The following is a 26,746-nucleotide window of genomic DNA, read 5'->3' on the forward strand; positions in this document are numbered from 1 at the left end:
TTATCCATAATTTTTTTGCTTATTATTAGAAGATTGAGCATCAAAGTCATTGTTGACTAAATTTCGCATACGATAGTTATGATTGTCTGAATGGAGGTTTTTATTTTTGTGGAATAACTATTTTAGTTTGTTGTCTTATGTTAAGTTATCTATTATCATGTTAGATCTTATTTGTTCCTCGTATGATTGTTGTATAGTGTGGTGTTTTTTTGCACTATACAACCCTTTTTTAGAAAACACTATACAACTATTTAATTTAATTTTCTTTCGATTATGGGATTATGCTAGACTTTTTTTTACTTTGAATTCATTTTTTTTATTTTCGACACATATATGGCGATAATACTTTACATCTACTCCTTTAATTAGGTAAACAATTTTTATATGTATATATCATATAGTAAGTGTCGCATATGCTTTTTAATGTTGTTGTGGCGGTATATAATCATTGATTTTGTATTCCTAAAAGTTTTGAATAGCATGGTAGTTTGGTTACTTCAACAATGTGAAACGATTCTTTGATGCGTCTCCAGCATTGGTCAACTTACGTTTTTATTAGTTTTCATCCAAGCATACCAAAGCATGCTTTACTGATATTGGGCTCTCCTTTGCATAATATTTTATGTCGTACGTAAATTTCATTGTTGTATGAACCAACCATTGTTGCTCGCAGATTTTGGAACCTGAAGTTTATGTTGATGTTTTGGAAACACTCTTGCATGCTTTTGACGTAGTGGACAGGCAGGTTATCGTCTGAAAGGCAAGTTTTGGGTTTGTATCTAGTCATCGATGCTAGGGGTTGAGCCATTAAAAGAATCAAATTGATATTCGTGTACACCCAAATATTTAAATGTTTCAATTTATTTTTTATTTCGGTGGTGTAAGTAGTGTAGTATGGTATGTATAGGGAATTTACCTATTATTTGAGTTTATTGTGATTACTCTTTTACGAAGTTTTTTTATTTTCCCTAATATTTTAATAAAAATTGTATTAATTATTAATTATTTTCCTTATATTGAGTTTAGTGAACAAAAGGAGAAAAGTGCTGTGAGATTCACTTTTCCCGTTAGCTTATGTTTTATAAAAGGATTTTTAGTAATTAAACCTTCAACTAAAGATGAATCATAAAAAAAATCCTCAACTAAAAATCATGTGAAATAAACCATCAACTTTAATTTCGTTAACATATGTTATCCTTCGTCTAAAAAACTGTGACATAGGATAACATACGTTAACGGTTTATAAGTTGAGAGTTTATAATGTTGAAAACTTAGTTTACGGATTTTTATACGATTCAAAAATAGTTGAGGGGTTTTATAACTAAAATTTAATAAATGTTTTAAAATGTTTATTATCATTTATACATTTTCGTAGATTGATTTATAAGCCTTTAAAATTAATTTATAAATTTAAATACATTAATTTAATATAAAATTTATAATACATCTTAAATTAATAAATTTCAACACTATTTACAATTTAATATAACTTCAAAATATTAAATTATTTGATATCTGGCAATGGTGATATAAGAAAATTTATGTATTTATATCTTCATTGTCAAATATCAAATAATTTAACATTTCTAAGTTATATTAAGTTTTAAGTGGTGTCGAGGATAATTCATTCATGAACTCAATCTTTGTATTTAGAGTAGGACACACTTTTCCTATTTTCATGATTTTTGTCCTCCGGCTCTTACTTTCCCTCTATTCCCCATAAATAATGCATGATTATTTTTATTCTCATTGATTTCTGAACAAATAAGTTATATTTTGTTTTTATCAAAAAAATATTATATTTGATATATTATTCTTGATTTATTGTATTACTTTATGTTTCAGTAGTATCACGAATAATGTTAAATCATTGCGAAACCATATTAATCATACGTAAAAATATAATATTTATGAAGCTTTATAAATCGATTATAAAGTAATGTATTAAAATTTATATATTAGTTTAAAGGCTTATATCAATCTAAAACAATGTATAAATGATAATAAAGATTTTAAAACTTTTAGTGATAAAACTCCTTAACTATTTTTGAATTGTAAAAAAACTTCATCTAAGTTTTCAACATTATAAACTCTCAACATATAAACCGTTAACATATGTCACTCTCCATTACAGTTTTATAGATGGAGGATAACATATGTTAATGAAATTAAAAGGTTTATTTCACAAAAAATTTAGTTGAACGTATTTTTTACGATTCATCTTTAGTTGAAAGGTTTAATTACTACAAACCCTTGATATAATGTGTAAAATAATATCTTAAATAAATTTTCTAATTTTTCTCTTGTAATTTTTCATATTTATTATTGATATTATGTTTTTTATAATATGTCTTTTAGTATTTTGGTTATTTTATGTATTATTATCAAATATTTATGGTTTTATTTGTTAGATTTTGTTATATTTATTTCCAAGCCAATTTCTGAAAGATATTTATACTGATTATATGTGAATTATTAGTTGTATTTTTATTCATAATTTTCACACAAATAAAAAAAGATTCTCTGAGATTCACTTTTAAAAAATATATTCCTTAGTCGGCATGAAACTGATAAAACGTAAGAACTATATGCTACGCATTGTCTGATTGTGTTTTCATTTGATACTATTAGGAAAATATTTTAATATATTCAGTTTCTCCACGAAAGTTGTTCCACGATCTAATTAATTTTCCAACGTTAGTTTTGGGACATCTCATTTTGTTCATAGCATTTTTTTGTTTTAATTCATTTATCTGAATATAATTTCTATAGTTTGTCAGAATATGTATTCCTATATGCTATTGCTGGTTAGTTTCAATAATTTGGATTTGTATCTTACATTATAATATTCTCAAACTGTACACTCGTTTTAAGAAAGGTTTAACTGATGTTAAACCCGGTTTGGTTAAACCAATTCCATGGCTTGCGGTAATAGTACACGATCACACGGCTATCAATGAAAAATAACTTTCTATTACAGTACCTCTCAGGTGAAAGTGTTAATCAACGTTAGTTTAAAAAATACAAATACTCCCAGCATTTATATCTTCTTTTGGCTTAAGAACGGCATCTGCTGACAAAGCTACACTAAATCATCATGCTGCAAAGGCACATGAAGAAAAAGAAGGTGTTGCTTCTCTTCCTTTCGGGTTTCAGTCTATTGATTGAAAGTTCTTCTGCCAATTGTTGGATTAATTGTATTGTTCATCCTCTCATGTACTTGAACCTGTAGGACAGTAACGTCATCAGATAAATATAAGACAAATCAGTCTAGAGATATTAGGTATGGCTAAACTTAGTACAAAAGTATTCTCTTACTTTTCCTTTTGCAGCCAATTGAATGACAGCCTGATGACTTTTTGTGAGTTTCTTCTGTTGTTCATGCCATCTCCATCAATAAAATGTAAATTAAAGGAAACCCATCCAACTCTGACTTGCTTATTCGCTTCTTCTCCCATCCAACATATGGTTACTCACCTTCAACAACCATCTTTATAACAATCCCACCTTAAAGAGAAAGTTTCAAATGTTAATATACTTTAATGATTATGAACAGAGGAGTATGCTTTCAAGAAAAGAACCTACAGCTAAGCAAGTTGTTATACAGACTGATGAGTTCTGAACTTTTGTAAAACACCCCACCAACGGCTTGTTCTATGCTGCAGTCATACTGAGGTCACCATAACCATCAAACCATGTCTTGCAAATAACTAATCATATAAAAGACCACCAAAAAATTTTCTTTAATAACTTCTAAAAATAGAACATGAAACGCAATAAGGAGTTGATGTCTCTTTATTACCTCTGAGGCTTTGCAATATATGAGAATCAGGTGGTTTATTACATCTGCACAGAAAAGAAAACATTTATTTTTAAGACATCTGAAACATCATATAAGAAGAGTCTATAGACATAAAAATACATTGAGTGTTGGATTGCTTACCAGCTAAGACTCTAATTACATCCAAATTTGTATCTTTTGGCATAGGAGCTGGAGCGTCCTGCAAATCATAAACGATCTATTATAAGAAACTAACAGTAACTCAAAGAGCCCAAGAATGGAAATTAGAACAAATAAGTTGACTGAAGGAAAATAGCAAGAAATCAATAAATGATCTAAACTCTATTAGAAAACCTAATAAGAACTTGAAGAGATAGATAAGTTAGCCCATTCAAAGTAAGCATAAATTTCTAGTGTTAGGACTTCTGAGGATGAAAGCTAACCTTTTATATAGTTAGAAATCCACAGCCTCGTAGAGAAGAACGCTCGTCTTAGTGGTACCAGGCTTGGTCACCACATACCCATCCTCATCAAGCTCAAGCTGCCCATCCAAGAACTTCGTTGCCGGTTCATGACCAATCGCAAAGAACAACCCAGATATTTTCAAATCCGAAACATCACCACTAACAATAACGTTCTTCACCTTCAAACCACCAAGCACACCTTTCCCATTCTCATCTCCATATGCCTCCACCACAGAGTTCCAAATCAATTCAATCTTAGGTTTCGACAACGCCCTCTGCTGCATGATCTTCGACGCTCTAAACGTATCGCACCTGTGGATTATATAAACCTTCTCCATCGCAGAGTCTCCGCCGCCGATAACTACCAGAGGCTTGTTCTTAAAGATCAGAGCGGCGCCGTCGCATACAGCACAGGCTGAGATCCCTCGGTTCCAGAACCCACCAGCGCCTTCGCCAGATCCGACGAAGCTCAACCGTTTCACGACAGCTCTGGTGGAGATGATGACGGCATCGGCGAGCACAGTTCTCAAATCCATGAAGAGCTTGAACGGCCTCGAGGAGAAATCGACCTTGGTGACTGTCTCCGTGAAGATCTCGGTGCCGAACCGCTCTGATTGCGTCCAGAACGTGTCGACGATGTCGATGAAATTCTGGAGGAGAAAAGCATACTTATTTATACTAACAAATAGACCGTTCTAGAGAAGAGAGATTCGTATTGAAGACCCGATCATAGTTAATGGATTAAAGAGGCGTTTAAGTGATGGATCTGTAACTGTGGTGTTTGGGTTGATTAAGAGAAGAGCAATCGATGTTGTGAAAACCCTAAGAGGAGATTCTTCACGATGGAAATAATGGCGGAGAAGGAGTACGAAAACCCGATTCTCGTCTTAATGAAACGATATGTTTCGTATACAGGTGCCACGTGTCGATATGTGAGGAAGTGACTTATCTACCTGGCAACTGACGTGGAGACCCTAAGGAGAGAGCAAACTTAACTTTATATATAAAGATTTATTTATATATATATATAGATAGATTGTCGATATATAAAATGCAAGGTGGACACTATAAGGGTAACCATTGGTAAGAAAGAACCCATTGGTAAAGGTTTCTAGAAACATCAAAATATGACTTTTTAGTTAACGACCTAATTACTTATGTAAATTTCAGTTTTGTTTTCAAAAATCCAACCAATACAAAGGTGATAGACATATGGACAGTACAGTTTTTTTGGAGTTCTCAAAATCTCTCAACTATAAAAACTTTTACTTGTTTTCTTTCTTTCCTTTTAATATTTTCTTTTTATTTTTAATAACAAGAACTCCATCTACATCTCTCCATTGGAGGTATTCTAACACATTTTCAAAATAAACCTTTAGAATTTAATAATATTTTAGAATATAATAATATATTCATTTAATATCCATGCATGGAAACATTAGCTTTTAACGAGTTAAATAATTATATAAAATTAAAAATGACAGATTACATGCATGGCGAACCATAGATGTACTTGGTATATGAATTATTTTATTGTTTGCATAGTAATCTGTTATTGAGTAAACTTGTATAATATAAACTTTATATATACTACTAGATGCTCATATAGAAAATAACATGTTATGGAAATAATCTATATCTTTTAAACCAAGTACAAATGGGTACAATCTTCCAACATGCTATACAATCATCTTGTGTCTGTAGACATGCAAAACTCAAAAATGATAAATTTAATATGTATCCAATACAATCTTAACAAGTACTATAGCTTGATCCATGGTATTTGTTTAATATAAAAAAAAATAAAAATAATATTAGACTTATGAAATCAATGTAATGATTGTACAAGCATGTGTTAATTGGATTTATTCGATTTATAATATATATCATTTATGATAGATCGATATTTTATCTATAACTTGTTGATTGCTCATATTGCAGTTGGATATAAAACCAATCAATATGTTATATAACATATTTACCAATTAATATTTTCAATTATAGTAACCATTTTGATGTATTTATTTATAAATTAAAATATCAATTATTATATTTATGTATATTACTAAATATATCTTACTAAAATAAAACATATTTATCTTTTACTAATATAGATAGATATGTCTTTAAGTTTTTATATGCCAAATAAATTATACATTTATTTTCATTTTTGAGGAAAATATTAAGTTGAAATTTATTTGTTGTATTCTTATACTAATATGTAATCAACTTATTTACCATATATTTGAAAAATAAATTTATATGTTTTAACAAAAATATTTATATTTTATTTTTTGTATATGGAATGAAATAATAATATATATGAATATATACCATTTAAAATTTATAGTCACATTTTAAATATATATTTTAATTTCTTGTAAAATTTGGTTAGAGATTGTAATTTTGGTTAGAGAATAATATAATAAAATAAATGATTTCTGTAAATTTATTAAGATTGGTAAGTTTGGATAGAGAAGAATCTAACAAAATAATTAATTAATTAATAATTATTATTAATTTAGTGGCACAAATTGATAAATATTAAAGTGAAGAAAATATTATTTTGAAAAAGTATTTCAGTTTTAGTGATATAGATGTATGAAAATCTGATGGTAAACAATCCTAAATTTGGGTCGTAGTTGTTTTTGAATTGATGAAAGTTTTAAGTTCTCATAGTTTCAATAGATTGGAAGCTTTTTAATGAGATATAGATCCTCAATTCTTGGTTTGTTTATGGAAAATCTTTAAATTTCATAGTGGGAATACTCTTTGGTCGCTGGACCATTCATCTCCGATGAAGAATCAAGTTGTTATGATAATCGTGGATAATATTATACGTGATCTCATACTGCAGTTTTACAAATCTGAGAATGCCTGCATCTCATGGTTACATCACCTTTGGATGAAGAAGCCAGGGTTGCTGAAATGATGATGGAAGTTGATCTGAAATAACTATTTTGATGGTTAGACCTACCTTCTTTTTGGTTTTGTTTTATGTTATCGTTAGCTTATTTATACCACCTACTAGTGGATGTATGTGTTGATCACATAACTCTGTTTCTGTTACAATTTCAATAAATTAGTGATTAAAAAAATCCTAAATTTGAAACTAATAAAATCATTGAACAAAAGATTTTCAAATCATCTCAAGATTTATTGGTAAACTTCATTAAATGTCCTTAATTTAGTCTAGATTTTGTATATAAATTAGCACGATGTATTTTTAAGCTAGTGGTCTTTATGTTTTTGTGCAAACTTTTTGGCTTCTCTATCATCTCCTATATATTATTTGAGGATCTTTTAAAAATATGTAACATTATATTTTGTATTATTTACATTTTAATTTTGCTGACGTGTCATCAACTTACATCTTTATATTGCCTACGTGGCATCATTACAATGAGTTTGACCAAAATTAGACCAACCTTATATTTTCTAGTGAAATATTATATTGCCACATATATAATATTCGCAGACTAAATCTATAACAACGAATAACAATAATGAGATACCCATATTAACAGTTCGTGATCTGCTAATGATTGACAAAATAGACCAACCTTATATTTTAAATTATTATTATATTTATTGTAAACCGTCGGTAATGCAAAGTTGAGGTCCGGAATGTATTCTACATCGCCGTATATGTGAGGATTTTTTATATACAAATAACATTAATATTTTTCATATTATCTCACCCTACACAAGGTGCAGGTCTGATCCTAAACTACTAGTTTCTAAGTCTTTTAACGATTGTGTAATAACCCAAAATAATTATTAAAAGAAAAAGGCAAAAAGAGATACTACAAAACTAATTATTTCACAATTGTAATCCTTACCATGGTTTCACGCGTTATCTTTACAAGCCGTTTTTAAGTTCCGAAAAAATATATATATACATATATATATCTTATTATATAAAGAAATGTTGATCTCTCTCCTTAGGCTATCCAGCTCATCTTTTAGACTGGGGCAAAATAGGACACGTGGCAATCTCTTTACTCATAATTGAAAGTCGGTTTCTCTCTGAATGGGCTTGTGTCAACTGAAAAACTAAATGGGTTTAACTTTTATCAGTCTGGCCCAAGAGTTATTACGTTTCTTCCCTATCGATGCTCGGCTTGCGGAGAACTACCGTGTCTCTTCAGATTTCACAGCCTCCATCTTTTTCAGAGTAAACGATTGAAGCTCCGCCTATATATGAACACAAGCGTTTTGGTTTGAACCAATATCTCCACCCATGACTTTAGTTTCAAACTCTTTACATTACCCGGATCTTCAATGATCTCTTAGCTCAACTAGAAAAAAAAATTATTTAATCATCTCCATTCGATTATAGGTATTGGCACTACCAGAGGCCTCACCTCTTCTCGCTTTCTCTCCGTTGAAAGATTTTCCGACTATCACTCTGCGGCCGAGTTATTGCAGTCGTGGGGATCAATAACCTCAATGGCAAAGCTTTGTATATCCTCAATGTGGTTGCTTCTGTCGGGCTCGGTTCATGGATGTTCCTTCTCTCACTCTCCCAGGTACGCATATAAATAAATCATTTCGTCATGTTCTTCTTTCTCTTTGTAGATTTTGGTTTCCATTTCTCCGAGAGCAGTGTCTTTCTCTTGCTATGTCTATCATGATTTGATTTCTATTAGTTTTAATATCCACAGGTCTTTCCCAAATTGAACATGTGAGTTTTGGAATACTGATACTATTCAGCTTTTAAGTAAGTATTTGTCAAGAAGTCGTTGTTGATTCATCATTATTCGCTAATTAAAATGAAAATATCTATCAACAACTGCTTATTTGAAGATGGGATGTGAATCGGACTCGGGCTTCTTCTCATTGATGAAGTTAAAAAAAAAGTAATGTGATCTCTAATGCATGTTTTATTTGCAGGTGTTGCTCTCCACGATTAATTGGGCTATTTGTAAGGTTTGTCTAAAAATCATTTATTGGAATCCTATGTTCTATCACAAGATATAGCTCCTTCTGATGATTAAGCTTTGTTGCAGGCTATTGATCTGTTGGGACTTCTAAAGATAGAAGAGGAAATGCTTTCCGCACAATCAAGTAAAACAGTTAAAAGTATTGCTTTCTTTACATCGCAAATACCTCTTTGTTATAAAACATGTTACTTAAATTCCTATAATTTGAATGGGGAGGCTAATTTTTTTTCAGGGTGCTCTTGATGTTCGCACATAGAAAGCTGAAATCTGGCATACAGATACTGCTAAGAGGCAATACTCTAGACCAGCACAACCAATCACTTTTGCCACATTTTCACAAGATGTGTTACAAGGGAGTGCTTAAGTATCCAGGTTCACGAACAGAAGAACCATCCTCTTAGTGCATCATCGTTGATGGAGCTCTTTCCACATAGAGAGAGAGAGGATGATAGCTCATATTTCCAACCCAAGCAAACACAAAATCATAATCATTGCTAAACTTATAGCCTTTCTGAGATTACAAAAAAGGTAATTCAACTTTGAGAAGAAAGGAAGCACGTCATGGTGCAATGATAACCCTTTGAGAAGAGAAGAAGAAGACAAAGAAGATAATGCCGAAGACGAAGAAGCTGTGATGAAAGCTAGAGCTGTCGATGATTGGAAGGATTATAATCCATGTGGTGCATGTAACCAAAAACCCACAACTTGTGACTTAGAAGATTATAGACTGATATTTAACACTTTGTTTCATCTCCAATCTTCGAATCTTTGAACTTTTTGGGTTTTGGAGAGACAAACCAACTACCATTAAAGCACAGTTGTTGTTATACAAGTTATGTGACCTCTAATACATCTTTTCTTTCTTTATTTTTTTCTCATACATATTTTCATATTTTACTTTGTGTAGTTACACGACAACGAGTTTAATATAAAATAAAAAACTAATGTTCTTCAAGCAGAGCTCCATCTTCTTTTTTTTTTTTTCATTTTGATGATGTTCCTTTTCTCAGTACGGATTCACTTTAATAGATTCGTCATTTTCACATATATGTTTTCTTACATTTTCTTCAGATATACTAATCAATTCTTCTTATTAGTGTACCTTCTCCAAGAATAATTTTATTTTAAATATTTTTTAATTTAAAATTTAAGGTTTAAAATGTTTCTATACGCTAAGCCCTAAATCTAACTTAATGTTTTATTATTCTATTATAATCCTTATTATTGATCTAATTCTATTAAAATTCTATATTTATAAATAATAAAATATACCTTAAAATGTATAACAAAAAATATTTGTGTTACATCATGATAAATAAAATTTTGAAAAGACAAACTAAAAAATAAATTACATGTTAAAAGGTAAAAGGTAAAAAGATATGTGAACATGTAAACACATATTCATCATATTCACACATACTCATGTACGACAACAATATCAAAATTAAAAGTTATGTTAATATCATAAGATGTAATAAGGATAATAAAAAGTTGATTTGTATCAAGAAATTAAAAAAAAATACTCAAGTAATACTTTCATGTAAATAATATTGTGTTTTGTAAAAAGAATATGTAGAAGCTTAAACTTAAATATAGATGTGAAATATTTATAGTTTCTTTTGGTCATAATTTTTAACATACAATTAATTATTTATTAAAAACAAAGTTAGTTACCTATAAGAAAATAATAAGAGTACTTTTATAATTTCTTTCAATTAGGCTTTGAAAAATTAATATTGTTTATTTTAAAGTTAGTTTTTCTTCATGTTTTTATTAAATAATTTACTGTACTCGTAGGATTTTACAATTCGTTTTTGGTTTAACATTTTTTTTGTTAAAACTTAATATTTACCTTTTATAATTCTCTATCTTTAGTATCTTTTAAAACAAACATTATAATAAAAATGATAATAATAATACTAATAAGACTATTAAATAATATTTATAATTAATTTTTAAGAAAATTTGTTTATTATTTTAGTATATTTATTTTGATTATGAAATAGTTTAACACATATCACATTTTTAAATATATAACTGACATGTGTCACAATCATCTAATTAGCAATTTTGAAGAACCAATCTCAATATAATCTTTTATTATTATATTTTGATTAAAAGTTTAGAAAAGGAAAATTATATTAAATAAATTATTTTCAAATCTATCTTTTAGGATTTAAAAAAGGAAATTTTCTGAAAATATTACTACTATATATTTTTTTTAAAAATTGTTTTAGTAGTAAATAATTTTTAAAAGTAGTTTTTTTCAAAATTCGTTTTTATTATCTTATTATATATTTTTAATCATTATATATTTAAAAACATGTCACAGTAATTAGAAGGAAAATTATTATCAAATAATCTTTTGCAATTATCTTTTGATTAGGATTTTAAAAACGAAATTACTATTAAATAATATTTATAATTACTTTTTAGTAAAATTTGTTTTTGTTAATATCTTAGTAGATATATTTTTAATTATGAGATAGAGTAACACATGTCACAATCTTAAAATATATAATTATTTTGTGTCGAGATCATATTAATTAGTAATTTTGAAGAATGAAATTTATATAATAAGATATATATTGGGAACCTTAGCTAGATTGGGTTACTGTCCTAATGTTCATATGAAAAAAAAAAACATAATTTAAATGGCATGCGCATGTATAAATTTTCATATAACCTTCAACACTTCTGTAAGAATCTCACATGATATCAGTTTCAAAAAAAAAAAGAATCTCACATGATATGAAAACAAGGTCTTACATGTTTGCAGGGAAAGTATGTGTTCTTTCTTCCTCATATTACTTTTTCATTCTTGTTTGGGGGATTGCAGGACTTCAAATATTTCATTATGTACACTTTGAATAATATATAACTCAGTAACCAGGCATATCAAGCAGATATATAATATAGTTACCTATATATACAATTACCCAACATAAGTTATAATCTAAATAATTTTCTTCTCAAAATGTAGTTTATTCGAATCTATCGACTGGTTTGAAACAAAAATATTATTTATTTTTATTATGTAACAATTTTGATAAATACCTTTGTTCAGCAAAGAATAAAAATTCTTACAAAAACTCGTCCAACTCAAATACGCATACAGGTATGTACATATAATATATTCACCCATGCATGTATTTCTCATATTTTAATTGTTTAATTTGTAGATACATCATTTGGGGAGATTACAGTAATGACAGCAAATGATTCCTCTGAAGCAGTATATCCAGGCTTAGAGGTCAATGCAACAACATTGATATTGTAATCAACGATTATGATATCCCTGGTTTGAATGGTTTGCAACTTAAAAAGAAGATTAAAGAAGAATTTGGAAATCTACCTGTTATTGGTAAGGGTTTTCCATCCCACTTATCGAACGTTAATTATTATTTTTTCATATCAACAAGTTATTATATATATAATGATATTTTTTAAGAAAATAGCTGATAATTAGAAATATAACTTTTTACTGTCCTCATTGCTTAGTTTTTAACCTTTTACTGATTTGCTTTGCACGGGCTAAGAGCATCTCCAAAGGCACTCTATTTTTTCCTCTATAATTTACACTAAAATAGAGTAACTCTATTATAGAGTTAAATTTGCTCCAATGGTTCACTCTATAATAGAGTTACTCTATAATAGAGTGAAATATAGAGTAATACTATTTTTTTACTCCAAATATAGAGTGAAAAAACAAGAATACTCTATATTTCACTCTATTATAGAGTAACTCTATTATAGAGTGAACCATTGGAGCAAATTCAACTCTATAATAGAGTTACTCTATTTTAGAGTGAAATATAGAGGAAATTATAGAATGTGATTGGAGATGGTCTAACATGTTGGTTATAGACTCTGTTCTTTTCACCCCATTTTTAATCAATTTACGGAACACACACAAAAATAACGTCTATTTAAAATTAGTCATATAGACATCCCTATAATAATAATAAAAGAAGCATTGCGCGATGACAACCAGAGCTTGACAAATTATCAGTAAAATTTGAAGCAAAAATCAAAATGTGATATTCGTAAAAAATGAAACAAATCACAAATATTATTTTCTAAAAAAGTGGATATCCGATCCGATTTGTATATTTATAGATATATAATGTATTGTATATACAAACTACTATTATATCTATACATATTTTATGATATAATTTGATTAATTTTTATTTTAAATTGTTTTTTCAAATTTCTTTTGTTTATTGCATATCTAATTTAATTTTATATTGAGTCAAATGTTAACATATGAGTTTTCTTATTAGGCTTGTTAATATTGAATTTTGCTCACAATTTATGTTAAAAATGTTAATATGATATTATTATTTTATTTAATTGATATTTAAAAAATTTTATAATTTTAATGTTATATTTTATTTTTTTATTTAAAATATATATAATTAACGGATTGAATCGTATAATCCGCAACTATTTAAAAAAAAACTCCGGATATCAAGAAGTTTTGGATCGAAACGAATCACAAATGTAAATATTCATTTGGGACGGATCGAATCATGAATAATGCAAATTTTTCGGATATCCACCCCTTATCCAGGCCTAATGACAAGGCAACAAGATAACCATTGCTTGTAATTATTTTAGGTGATTAATATAATTGTATGTCCCTCAATAGAAAGAGATGATATGATGTTGACAAAGAAACAAAAGAAATTTTACTTGTGACTATTTTTGAGATATTATTATAAATTTCATTGCTCAAAATTACCTGTATTTTTTTTGATAAATATTTTCCAAATCTTTGCTCAATAAAAAATAATATAAATATAAAGATATATATATATATATATATATATATTAAAAATCTAAAATGAGAAGTATTCATTTCCTATTTAAAAGGGACCTGTTTTAGAAAATATATAGGGACTACTATAAATGAGAAAATAAATCAAAATCTTCTTTATATGTATATATGTAACACTTAATGACAGCTAAGGTAAACCAATACTATCCTTTTAAATATGACATATATATAATATATATAAACATAACAATGCAATAAGAAAATCTTGCAAAGAAAAACTAATTATCAAAGATCACAGGTCAGTGTTGATAAGAAGAAGAAAACAACACTATAAGCCACTAATTGATATGCAATATCTTAAACATCGTCGTTGGTTAATTTGTTCTTAAATTGTTTTTCTTATAGTCTCAGTTGATGATGCTAACAAGCTCCTTTCCGACTTTTGTCTGTGTTTGATTGATTTCTACAGTGATTTCAGCAAACATGGAAAATGAAATTGAGCAAGAAAGGTTATCCTGTGGAGCACCGTGCTTCGTAAGAAAACCGATCAAACCAAACGATCCCAACAACATGTGGAAGCATGCTCTAGACCGCAGAATTAACGGTAAATTCATATCAATCACTGACGCATATGATAGGAACAATAATAACAATCTCATTGTTACTCCTTCCTGTAGTCTTCTTACTATATGATTCAAGATATGTTTTGTTATCTATCTATATATTACATGTGATGTAACTTACATGTGAAAACTATACAGATGGTTCAATCCAGGACGATACAGATGGTTCAATCCAGGACGATACAGATGGTTCAGAGAAAATCCAGGAGAAAACTTCAAGTAGCGATCCATGTGATGGAGATTCTTCATTAAAGAAGACTAAAAGGGTTACGATCAAATGGACGTCAGCCCTTGAAAATGAATTTTTCATGGCCATTGAACACATTGGCCTTCATAGTAAGTACTTAAAGTTTTAAGCTTATATTTACACGTTAGATTTGTTTTCATTATTAGTTGTGTTCACTGAATCTACTATCGTATGGAAATAATAATAGTTTATGTATTGATAACTACATTTCAGATAGTGAATAATGACCACAAATTTTCTTCTTTTTTTGAATGAAAATGACCACAAATTTTCACTTACACAGTTATATTTTTAATTTATTTTATTAGTTTATAAAGATAATAATAATAAGATTGTTGCCCGTAAAGTTAAAATGAAATTTATATCGTTATACTCAACTGTAAACAAAACTCTCGTTTTCTAATTGCATTTCAAAGTATCTGGAGGTTTATGTACTAATGTTCTGTCTTTTGCTTCGTGTTTGATATATTTTGAAGAGGCCACGCCTAAGAGGATTTTAAAATTCATGGACCAGAAATCCCTGACGAGAGCACACATAGCCAGCAAACTACAGGTTCGATCATCTATCAAACTGCTTTTAGAACCATATGCCATTTAATCGTAGTTCACAGCACAACAAATCAAAATGCTAATATTGCTGAATCAAATATCATACATAAAGAAGTAGATATAGCGGGGTTAACTTTGTTTAACGTATATTCAAGGTATAACAAACCCTAATATGCTTCATTTTTACTACTGTCCCCGACTCTGAATAGTATACACCATCACAATACATCAATAGTAGATTCAATGGACGCTGTCTGATGATATAACTAGATTTTTGTAATCAAATCTTAATTTTATAATACTGCAACTGTTGACACTACACAGAAGTACCGACGAAACTTGAAAAGAGATGAAGATCAAAGAATGAAGGACAGAATAGCTATGCACTCAACATTTTCATCAGCAGATGGCTACATCAACCCACAACACTCTTACAACTACAACACAAGGCTAGGCAACAACAATCTTTTCAATGTCCAACCTGGCTATGGTCTCGGTCAAACTAGCTTCATGGGGAACAACAATGCTGGTTTACATGACTCTCTCAACTGTATGAACCGTAGACCCACCTATGATTTGAGCCAAACCGGATCCAAGTTGCTTCCCATGAGAGGCAATCTTGGGTTTCAAAACGGTATGCTGCCTGTAAAAGAGGAATGGAGAAGCATTCCCGGAACATCTCAAGCTCCTAGGTTTGGACAATATGCTACAACAAGCAATGCTTTGGGTATGAACTATAATCCTACTACTGGTACTATGGGCAGTAATAATTACGTTGGGATCAGAGGAGATGAAAATGGAGATTTGGTTGGACTTGGTGGATTAAGAGTTAATGGTAATGGTAATGGCTCTTTCAGTGGAGCAAGGGTTCATGGTACTGGTAGTGGCTCTCTTCAAGGAATGAGCGTTTATGGTAATGGTCATGGGTCGTCTCTTGGTGGAAGAGGAGTTCATGGTACTGGTAATGGCTCTCTTGAACGAATGAGAGTTCCTGGTAATGGTCATGGTACTGGTAATGGCTCTCTAGGTGGAATAAGAGTTCATGGTACTGGTAATGGCTCTCTTGAAAGAATAAGAGTTCCTGGTAATGGTCATGTTACTGGTAATGGTCATGGTACTGGTAATGGCTCTCTTGGTGGAATAAGAATTCATGGTAATAATAATGGAATAAGAATTCATGATACTAGTAATGGCTATGGCTCTTTTGGTGGAGTAAAAGTTCATGGTACTGGTAATAGTAATTTCTCTCCTGATGGAATCATAGTTCATGGTAATAGTAACAGTAATGACTCTCTTGGTGGAATAAGAGTTCATGGTACTGACTCTGTTGGTGGGATAAGAGTTCATGGTACTGATGCTGGCTCTGTAGTTGGAGGAAATGTTCATGGTACTAGTAATGGTAATGGTTTTCTTGGTGTAAATTTTGGCATGAACTGTAACTTCAATAACAACAACATGAGTAACCATGGAAGTTCAACTCCAATGTTTCCTTCTGAATTGTCATCGTTCTTTGGTAATAAGGATCAGTCACAAAACAACTTGATTGCTCAAACTGGTGGTGTGATCCCTGCACTAGAGAAACCCAAAATGTTTAGTGATCACCATGACATCAACGAGGTTTTTTCTGATACAAATAACTCTCAGTTTCATCAGAATCAGGTAGAATGATTAATAACTGATGTCATTTTAGCTTTCCTTTTACTTATCTGAAGGTAATGTTTTGATTCATATATATCTGTTCATGATTTTGAGCAGCATCAAGGTAACCTGGCTGGTGTAAATGTTGGCATGAACTGGAACTTCAATAACAACAACATGAGTAACTATGGAAGTTCAACTCCAACGTTTCCTTCTGCATTGTCATCGTCCTTGGGTAATAAGGATCAGTCACAAAACAACTTGATTGCTCAAACTGGTGGTGTGGTCCCTGCACTAGAGAAACCCAAAATGTTAGTGATCACCATGACATCAACGAGGTTTTTTCTGATACAAATAACTCTCAGTTTCATCAGAATCAGGTAGAATGATTAATAACTGATGTCATTTTAGCTTTCCTTTTACTTATCTGAAGGTAAGGTAATTTTGATTCATATATATCTGTTCATGATTTTGAGCAGCATCAAGGTAACCTGGCTGGTGTAAATGTTGGCATGAACTGGAACTTCAATAACAACAACATGAGTAACTATGGAAGTTCAACTCCAACGTTTCCTTCTGCATTGTCATCGTCCTTGGGTAATAAGGATCAGTCACAAAACAACTTGATTGCTCAAACTGGTGGTGTGATCCCTGCACTAGAGAAACCCAAAATTTAGTGATCACCATGACATCAACGAGGTTTTTTCTGATACAAATAACTCTCAGTTTCATCAGAATCAGGTAGAATGATTAATAACAGATGTCATTTTAGCTTTCCTTTTACTTATCTGAAGGCAATGTTTTGATTCATATATATTGTTCATGATTTTGAGCAGCATCAAGGTAACCTGGCTGGTGTAAATGTTGGCATGAACTGGAACTTCAATAACAACGACATGAGTAACCATGGAAGTTCAACTCCAACGGTTCCTTCTGCATTGTCATCGTTCTTTGGTAATAAGGATCAGTCACAAAACAACTTGATTTCTCAAACTGGTGGTGTGATCCCTGCACTAGAGAAACCCAAATGTTTAGTGATCACCATGACATCAACGAGGTTTTTCTGATACAAATAACTCTCAGTTTCATCAGAATCAGGTAGAATGATTAATAACTGATGTCATTTTAGCTTTCCTTTTACTTATTTGAAGGCAATGTTTTGATTCATATATATATGTTCATGATTTTGAGCAGCATCAAGGTAACCTGGCTGCTGTAAATGTTGGCATGAACTGGAACTCCAATAACAACAACATGAGTAACCATGGAAGTTCAACTCCAATGTTTTCTTCTGCATTGTCATCGTTTTTGGTAATAAGGATCAGTCACAAAACAACTTGGTTTCTCAAACTGGTGGTGTGATCCCTGCACTAGAGAAACCAAAATATTTAGTGATCACCATGACATCAACGAGGTTTTTTCTGATACAAATAACTCTCAGTTTCATCAGAATCAGGTAGAATGATTAATAACTGATCATATGATTTTAGCTTTCCTTTTACTTATCTTAAGGCAATGTTTTGATTCATATATATATATATATATATAATATATATATGCATGATTTTGAGCAGCATCAAGGTAACCTGACTGGTGTAAATGTTGAGGCGCCTACTGCTTATCCTCTTGAAGACATTAGCAGTTGGAGTTTCAATGACGTAAGTCATATTTATGTTACTCTCTTTTTTTGTTTATATTTTATTTACTTTTTATCTTTTTCTTATTTTTTACCTTAACTTTATTTACCTTTCGGTTGTGTGTATGTGCATCTATATGATTGAACATTACTAACCATATAGAACAATGAATTATTTGTTTTAAGGGTACCAATAATGAAGAGATGTTGGACACTCTCGTTGCTAATCTGGAGATGTATTTGCCTACTCAGGACATGAACATTACAAATCAAGTAACCTGCTTTATATCACTACGAGATCCTTTTGTGTATGTGTGTCTATTATGGATTGAACGTTTCTTAACAATATACACACAATGAATGATTTGATTGAAGGGTAATAATCATGAAGAAATGTTTAACTCTCTTGCTGCTAATCCGGAGATGCACTTTCCTACTCAGGACATGAACATTACAAATCAGGCAAGTCTTGTTTCTATTGCTGAAAGATTCTTTTGACCTTAGATTGCTTTCATGTAAAAGACGTGACAAATCATTGATATTTGAAAACTGATTGCATAGGAACATGGTAGTTTAATTTGACCTAATTATTTTGATAGTCTTACTCGAACTTTACACTCTGCAAGAAAAACACGTTATATTTGTGAAAATATTGTGACGAAATGTATTTTTCCAGTTTTCCATTTATACACGTCTTTATCTATTATATTATATTAAATTTACGAAATGTTATATTTGAATTACAGTACACCCAACTTCTTATATCAAATTATTTACTGTTGTGTGTTTGTATATTTTATAGGATTGTGACGATGAAGACTTCATGGACTATTTGATCGATCCTGACATGAATTGAAAAAGCTCTTTCAGTTTCGCTGACTTGAAAATTTACATTAAGCATTTATAAACAAGTTCGGCCTGGTGCTTTCAATGCTGGGACTATTTGGTTATTTATTTTATTCAAAACTGGGACTATTTGGTTATTTATTTTATATGTTTAATTGGTTGTATTGAAGAACTATGAATATTTCATATATAACTTTCCTATAAAAATATTTGTTTTTATGAAGCTTAGTGCTAAACAAGTCTTCCATATTTTTTTCTCAACAATATACATTATGCGTTTGAACTCGGGCCGGGTAATGAAACATCTTTAATTACATCAACGATGCTACCAGCTAAAAGCTAGACTACATATCATGACCAAGTCTTAGAGTTATTTAGAGATAGACTTGGGTTATATATTAACTGAAATATGATTGATTACTATAAAATTTCTGTTATATTGCAATGTATTATAGTTTATTATAACGACTGTTTGGAAGTTTATGGTTTGTTTCAACGGTTTGTCCCTATCTATTTAACATAGATTGTCTTGTCATGGACCGTTTCGCATTTGAACTGTCGCTGTTACAAGTTACAACACCACCACATTTACTACTTAGTGTGGCAACTCATAAACATATAGTTCAACACTTGCTTGAATTGTTTTGAGATTCTCAAAAAAAGTTATGAGTTGAGGAACTACATGAATATATCTATTGTAGATTTGTTATTTAAAGAAGAAAATTAGAACATTCTCACGCGACGCGATTAACTTAGGTCTCATTATTGGTTGAAGCTATCCTTAAGGCTATAAGCCTACGACACACGACACAATTAAACCTAAATGTTCAACCACAAAAACATGCACAATTAGAAAGAACAAAAACCCACATATATTACAAAATCTGAAAATATATAATATCTAATATTATCGTGTAAGGCACAGTATATGTATACATACATATACTAATCAAATAATACCCATTTGAATTTGGATGAAGCGGTTTTAACCGTTTTAGCCTCGGCCGCATAGGTGGCATTGGAATCAAACGTTTCCCATCTCGTCGTTATGATAACCGGAGGACCTGGCGATAAGGCCGTGCATTTTCTCGACGTTTCCTCCTCAACTGTCACCACATCTCGTTCCTTGTGTTGTGGTTGTATTTGCGGTTTTAGCTGCGGTTTGTTTGAGGTTTCAGTTGTGTTTGTGGTTGCATTGAGTTCTTGATCTTCAATGCGTCCAGTGCCTTAACGTACTTCTGTAATCTTTCCTCCTTACATAACATTTATTCGAATCAAGAAAAGGAAAATTGATTATCAGCTGCACAAATAATACTTCACCACATAGTCACACATTTTAGACAAACGTAATATATTAAAAATATAAAACTATATAAATCATATAATAATATCTTGTTATAAATACCAATTTTCTTTAAACCAAGAAGCTCTATGCTTAGATCCATAGTAATTAACAAGTACCTGCATCTTCTTCTTCAGTTTAATATCTCCATCGACTAGAATCGCATCGAGCTTCACCAACTGATTCATCAACATCTCTAGCAGATTCTCCAGATTCTTCTCTTCAACTTTCACTCCTTTACCAATCACTGCATCAAACGCCGACAGCTAAAATCCAAAAAATAAAATTCAATTTCAATTTACGAGATATTAATTAATTAGTATTGCGGGAAATTTGAAATTCAGTTATACTTTCCCGGCGAGTCTATCGGCTTGGAAGCTAATGTCGGATATTGATTTATTGGCTTCTCTTTAGCGACAAGTTTACTCATCTCAAGGAAACGTTTCTCCTGAGAAATTGGATCTTCTTTGAGAACCAGTCTCGAACCATCTTTGACACCACAAAGATCAAGAAAGATTTTTGAATCTCTTTCTTTGTCTTTGTATAGAATCTTCATGTCTTCATGATGAACTCCTGTCTTAAAAGACAATCTCTTCTTTAATTCCCCTGTTAAAAATTCAACAACAAATCAAAAAAAAAAAACAAGAATATTAATGATAATAATAAGGGCCCCTAATAATAATGATAATTTGGAAAAAAGTTTTTGTTTTGTTACCGAAAGTAGATTGAGAGTTGATACTGATCTCGTGATGGACCGACCCGTATTTGACCCGAACACGGATGACATGTGGTACGTTGGAGCTATCATCTGTTCGTCTCTGTACAACCATTCCACCAGGTCGGAGCTCCCATTCACCGTCGCCGGCGGCGGTTGTTCCAATTGTCATTTTCATCATTTTTGTGTTTCTGATCGGAAATTCCAAAGTCTAAAGACTTTTTCATAAACAAAAAAAGTACTAAAAGAGGGAGAGAGAGGGAAGAAAGAGAAGAGTGAAATGATGAGATGAACTTGATTGTGAACACGATCAAGAAGAAGAAAGAAGAGTATTAAAGAAGTAAAAAAAAATGTAAAAAAAGAATAAATATTTGTTTTGGTCAAATAAGTAAGGAACTATCTGAACAAAACGGAAGCAAATATACTTTATGTTTTAATAATTTATTTTTATATGCTTCTGGACAGGAACTAATGGAGGAAAAGATGTAAAAATCACAAAAGCATTAAAACTTGTACAAAAACAAAAAGTGAATAATGTGATTGTTGGTGGTTATGTCTCATTATCAGTCATCACAGAAACATACATAAATGAATATATTGATGACACATACAATATATGTTGCAACCCCACATATTTATTTACTGAATAACAAGTATAACGAAACTAATGTCCCCAACACGTATATTTATTTTCATCTCTGATAAGTCGTGTTCAACATTCTGAAGTAAGTACAGGTAATCTATTGAAGCAACTGAAACAGTAACTTCTATTACACGTCATCGCTCAGCTCCGACAAACTCTGTAACCTTTAACGTCTATCTTGCAGATCCACATTGTCTCAAACTTTCGTCGGTGACGGTGCGTTGTGTCCTCTCGCCAAGGTCCATGGCAGAACAAACACACACGCGAGCTTTTCTTTGATCTCTCCTAGACAAGACACTGTTGTAGAATAGATACTTGGGTTAAGAGTTTGAGGACACCCTCATTGAGAGTTACCTCAATATGTTTCTAGACAATAAACAAATTAAAAAAATTACAACAAAAAAAAAAGAAATAGAAAGTAGAAAAGTGGGATTGATATCTCATTTTAGATATTCAAAAAACAATTGAAAAACTTATCACAGATATCAATTTATAATTGAGTTAGCATCTTTTTTGTTTAGAAATTAACTATAATATTAACTTGTTAAAAATATTAATATTATATATGATTAAATACTCCCAAAATTTAACCAAATTGATACTCCTAGTGCTCATGCCCTGACCTTGTTCAAGAACATGAGTCTTTAACTGTTGGAGTTGTTACCAGTTCCCCGTGGCTAATGATGGGCCTAAAGTGAAGATTGGGTTATTGAGAAATGGGTTTCATGGGCTTCGCTCATTAAGGAAACTGTAAAAGGCCAGGGCTTCATTTAATATAATATTTTTAAATCGTTGCGTCTATAAAAATTTGAAAGCAAAAAAAAAAGTGGATATTTGTCGTAGCCCACTCATTTACAGCTGCAATCATTGGCATTCGGCATAGTAACCTACCATACATGCATCGTAGAAGATAACACCCTTAATCCAACGGTCCAGAACAAAACTACCTTTATAGATCACGCGGTCATAATCCACCACGCGATCATAAGATCCAAAGGCTACCAATCCATCAAGCGATACTTGTTACCACACACTCTACACGTGTCAGTATCATCCAACAGGTAATAAAAAAGTACATGTGACGGTCACCGGCTCGTCCGGTCAAGTTTGGACTCTCTGCGATTCTGTATATAACCTGAAGAGCCTGTCTCCAGCTTTTCTTTTCCTCTCCTCCCTCTTACAAAATCTCCAGCTTGAAAATATCTGTTTCTCGATTCGGTTTCGGTTTTAAGGTTTTTGAATCTTCTTCTCTCTAGTCTGTGTAGTGATTTGACTTTGGTCTTATGCTCTGAATCGAAAGGCTTCCAACTTCACAGTCCTCGTCTTGGTATGTTTCGTTTCTTCTCTGCTTCCTCTAAGGTTGGTTTTTGTGTTCTGTAATGAAGTTTTTTTTAAAAATTAGGGGTTTTTAATTTCAGTTTGAGGTTATTGCGACAAGTTATTGTTAGATTATGTTTCTCTATGTGTGCCTTAAAATTAGGGTTTTGATTTTAGTTTCTGTGTTTGGATTTGGATTTTAAGGGTTTTTATTACAGAGTTTGAGTTTAATGTCTGGTTCTTTCTCTTGTCGGAACACAAGATTCGATTTTTTTTTTGTTAATGTTCTTGATTAAAAATGCGATCTTTTGTAGATATATACATTAAAGGTGGGACCTTTGTGATGGCTGGTGGTGGATTGACTCCATCGTCTTCAGCCTCAGGGATCTTCTTTCAAGGAGGAGGAGACGACGAATCACAAGGCGGAGGCGGAGGAGGCTTCATGAACTCTCACTTCACTTCCTCTTACGGCAACTCATCTAACCCTGGATGTGGTGGTGGACCCGGCTACCACAATCCCGCTATGATGAGCGTCTCACCCCTGGAGCTAGCTCCATGTTGACAGACGCCAACTCAGGAGGAGAGGAGGGATCTCTGGTGGCGGTCCGCATCTGCAGCGCAGCGCCAGCATCAATAACGAGTCTTACATGCGTTTACCCGCGTCGCCGTTGTCATTCTCCTCTTCCTCGGTCGCCGACGGGTCCACCGTCGTGCAGCGGCCGCCCCCTCCTCACCACGATCCCAGAGGTGGCTCCAGCGCCACGTCGATCCCCACGTCCCGCCGCGCGTCCGAGACGTTCTTTCAGGACCCGGGGCAAGCGAGGAAGAAGCCTCGGGTGGATTCGAAGCAGGACGACGCTCTCCAGCAGCAGATTCTGCGCCAGTGGCTTCAGAGGCAGGAGCTGCTGCATCAGCAGCAGCAAGGGCAGAACCCGCAGCTGCAGCTTTTGCTTCAGCAGCAGAAGATGAGGGCAGCAGCAGCAGTATCTCCAGTCCTTGCCGCCGCTGCAGCGGATTCAACTCCAGCAGCAGCAACAGGTTCAGCAGCAACAGCAACAGTTACAACAGCAGCAGATGCAGCAACAACAAGGTGCGCCACGGGGTTATGAGAACAGCGTCTGCGCTCGGAGATTGATGCAGTACCTGTATCATCAGCGGCAAAGGCCTTCTGTAAGTATGCTTGTCTATGTGTATACTTGTGAATAAGCTCTTTTGACTGATACCACTTGGTGGGTTTTTTTGTAGGAGGGGAGTATTGGTTATTGGAGGAAGTTTGTGAACGAGTACTTCTCACCTCGTGCTAAGAAGAGATGGTGTCTCTCTCATTATGACAACGTGGGACATAACACACTTGGTGTTTCTCCTCAGGCTGCAACGGTTTGTCTTCTTCCCACCTCTCTCTTCTTTTTTTGATTTGTGCTTGTTTATACCACTTGTACATGATCATGGTTCTAAATCATTCTAAAGGAGTTTAAATCGATCTAAATTAGTATAAATCCGTTAAATTAAGTAATAATGTTGGTATAAATTCACATTTTGTCTATTTTGTTTTGTATATGTACATATGATTTATATGACTCATATCAGTTTAAATCATTATAAATCGGTTTTTTTTAAACCGTTCTAAAGCAGTTTAAATGGATCTAAATTAGTATATATCTGTTAAACTAAGTTAAAATGTCAGTAAATCCTCAAATATGTCTATTTTTGTCTTGTTTTGTATATCTAATTCTGATAATTCATCAGAATAATATATACATAAAAATAAATAAATAATTCTTGAACATTGTACCTGATAATAGTATTTTTTCGCTATTTTGCAGGATGAGTGGCAGTGTGATCTTGTGGTTCTAAATCAGGAAGAGGATTTGGTAAGTTTCCAGAGTTAGCAACCAACATTGTATTATAAAACATCTTCTTCTCTTAATAAGTTTTTTATTTCTCTTATGGATTCTTGCAGAAGCAACTTTTGATGTGTTGCCAAGGCTTAACGAGATCAAGTTCGCAAGCGGTGTCATTGACGAGCTTCTCTACCTAAGCGTCCCGTCTGAACGAAGGTTCCCTTCTGGAATCATGGTGTTGGAATACGCAAAGGCGGTTCAGGAGAGTGTGTATGAACACATCCGTGTGGTCCGTGAAGGCCATCTTAGAATCATATTCTCCCAAGAGCTTAAGATTTCTCTGTGGAGTTTTGTACTCGTCGACATGAAGAGCTGCTTCCTCGTCGCCTTGTAGCCCCACAGGTAAACATTGGAACTCTTTTATCTTAACAAGGCTCGTCCTGAGATGTGTGTTGTCTTCTTTTCAGGTGAACCAGTTGCTTCAGGTTGCAGAGAAGTGTCAGAGCACAATTGATCAGAGTGGACCAGATGGGATCCATCAGCAGGACTTGCAAGCAAATAGCAACATGTGAGTCAGTTTAATAATCAAATCCAATTCTACAAGATAATTAAAATGTTTGTTGCTCTCTAGGGTCATGGCTGCTGGACGTCAGCTAGCTAAAAGCTGGAGTCACATTCACTCAATGACTTAGGCTTCTCAAACGATATGTTCGGTGTTACAGGTATCTATCTGTCTGTTTACTTTCTATTTATAGTAATTTCCTAATTTATATGCATCATCCTCCTGGTTTCTTTTAAACAGATCTCTGAGTTGTAAGCAGCATGAAAGACATGATTGACTTCTGCCGTGACCAAAAAGTTGGTCCAATAGGGTTTTTTATCATCAATATGCATTTATGTTTCTCTTTCTTTATGGTTATGTGAAGCTTGTGTACATGTGCAGAGGCGTTGAAGAGCTATCCATATAGAATGAGGACAGGGAAGATGCAGATGCAGGAGATGGAGCAAGTAGCTAATGCTGCTCAAGGGCTTCCACCTGATAGGAACAGTCTCAACAAGCTAATGGCCTTGCGCAATAACAACAATATGAACGGTCAGGGATCTGCACAAGCTGCCGCCTTTGCTCTTACCAACTCAGACCATGCTAATGAACAGAATCAGGAGCAAACCCAACGGCACGCTCCAGCAAGATTCATCAAGAAAATGAGCCCATCCCTAGCTACCAAGGGGCTGGTTCTTTGTTGGGTGGTGTTTCTTCACATATGTCTCCTCAGAGCAAAATGCCAAGCTCACAGTTATAATAGCTCACCTCATCAGCAATACCAAAAAACAAACAACCTTCGTTGTAGGCAGTAACCAAGCGCTTGAACAACAG

At 32.5% G+C, this 26,746-nt stretch overlaps 2 protein-coding genes and 2 pseudogenes across 2 annotated transcripts; 2 read left to right on the forward strand and 2 right to left on the reverse strand.

Moving 5' to 3' along the window:
- Positions 1-2,955: 2,955 nt before the first annotated feature.
- Positions 2,956-6,023, reverse strand: LOC106357959 (thioredoxin reductase 2-like). Its single transcript, XM_048771976.1, has 7 exons — positions 5,994-6,023; positions 4,225-4,940; positions 3,944-4,001; positions 3,803-3,846; positions 3,586-3,710; positions 3,319-3,507; positions 2,956-3,226 (listed from the first exon to the last, which is right to left on the reverse strand). The coding sequence occupies exons 1-2, from the start codon at positions 6,021-6,023 to the stop codon at positions 4,236-4,238; spliced, it is 735 nt and encodes a 244-aa protein (XP_048627933.1). The 3' UTR covers positions 2,956-3,226; positions 3,319-3,507; positions 3,586-3,710; positions 3,803-3,846; positions 3,944-4,001; positions 4,225-4,235.
- An 8,731-nt stretch (positions 6,024-14,754) lies between these two features.
- Positions 14,755-19,523, forward strand: LOC106379012 (putative uncharacterized protein DDB_G0286901). The gene is made up of 12 exons (XM_048771977.1): positions 14,755-14,933; positions 15,321-15,397; positions 15,718-17,052; positions 17,149-17,342; positions 17,443-17,464; positions 17,511-17,675; positions 17,868-18,088; positions 18,183-18,342; positions 18,606-18,689; positions 18,854-18,940; positions 19,043-19,129; positions 19,470-19,523. Exons 1-12 carry the CDS (start codon positions 14,906-14,908, stop codon positions 19,521-19,523), a joined length of 2,514 nt encoding a protein of 837 aa, XP_048627934.1. The 5' UTR covers positions 14,755-14,905.
- Positions 19,524-20,192: 669 nt separating this feature from the next.
- LOC125597204 lies at positions 20,193-21,777 on the reverse strand (annotated as a pseudogene).
- Positions 21,778-23,339: 1,562 nt separating this feature from the next.
- On the forward strand, positions 23,340-26,740 carry LOC125597210 (annotated as a pseudogene).
- Positions 26,741-26,746: the final 6 nt, after the last annotated feature.

Source organism: Brassica napus, unplaced genomic scaffold (assembly GCF_020379485.1).
Source record: "Brassica napus cultivar Da-Ae unplaced genomic scaffold, Da-Ae ScsIHWf_1387;HRSCAF=1967, whole genome shotgun sequence".
NCBI classification, from domain to species: Eukaryota; Viridiplantae; Streptophyta; class Magnoliopsida; order Brassicales; family Brassicaceae; genus Brassica; species Brassica napus.

Excerpts from the sequence above, each read along its gene's own strand:
- LOC106379012 (XM_048771977.1), top strand. The coding sequence starts at position 14,906 with ATGGCCATTGAACACATTGGCCTTCATA. Across the intron at positions 15,398-15,717 it reads ACATAGCCAGCAAACTACAG|AAGTACCGACGAAACTTGAA; the intron begins GTTCGATCATCT and ends GACACTACACAG. Across the intron at positions 17,676-17,867 it reads TGATTGCTCAAACTGGTGGT|CATCAAGGTAACCTGGCTGG; the intron begins GTGATCCCTGCA and ends GATTTTGAGCAG.
- LOC106357959 (XM_048771976.1), bottom strand. The coding sequence starts at position 6,023 with ATGGATCAAGCTATAGTACTTGTTAAGATT. Across the intron at positions 4,941-5,993 it reads CTATAGTACTTGTTAAGATT|AACGGTCTATTTGTTAGTAT; the intron begins GTATTGGATACA and ends TCTCTTCTCTAG.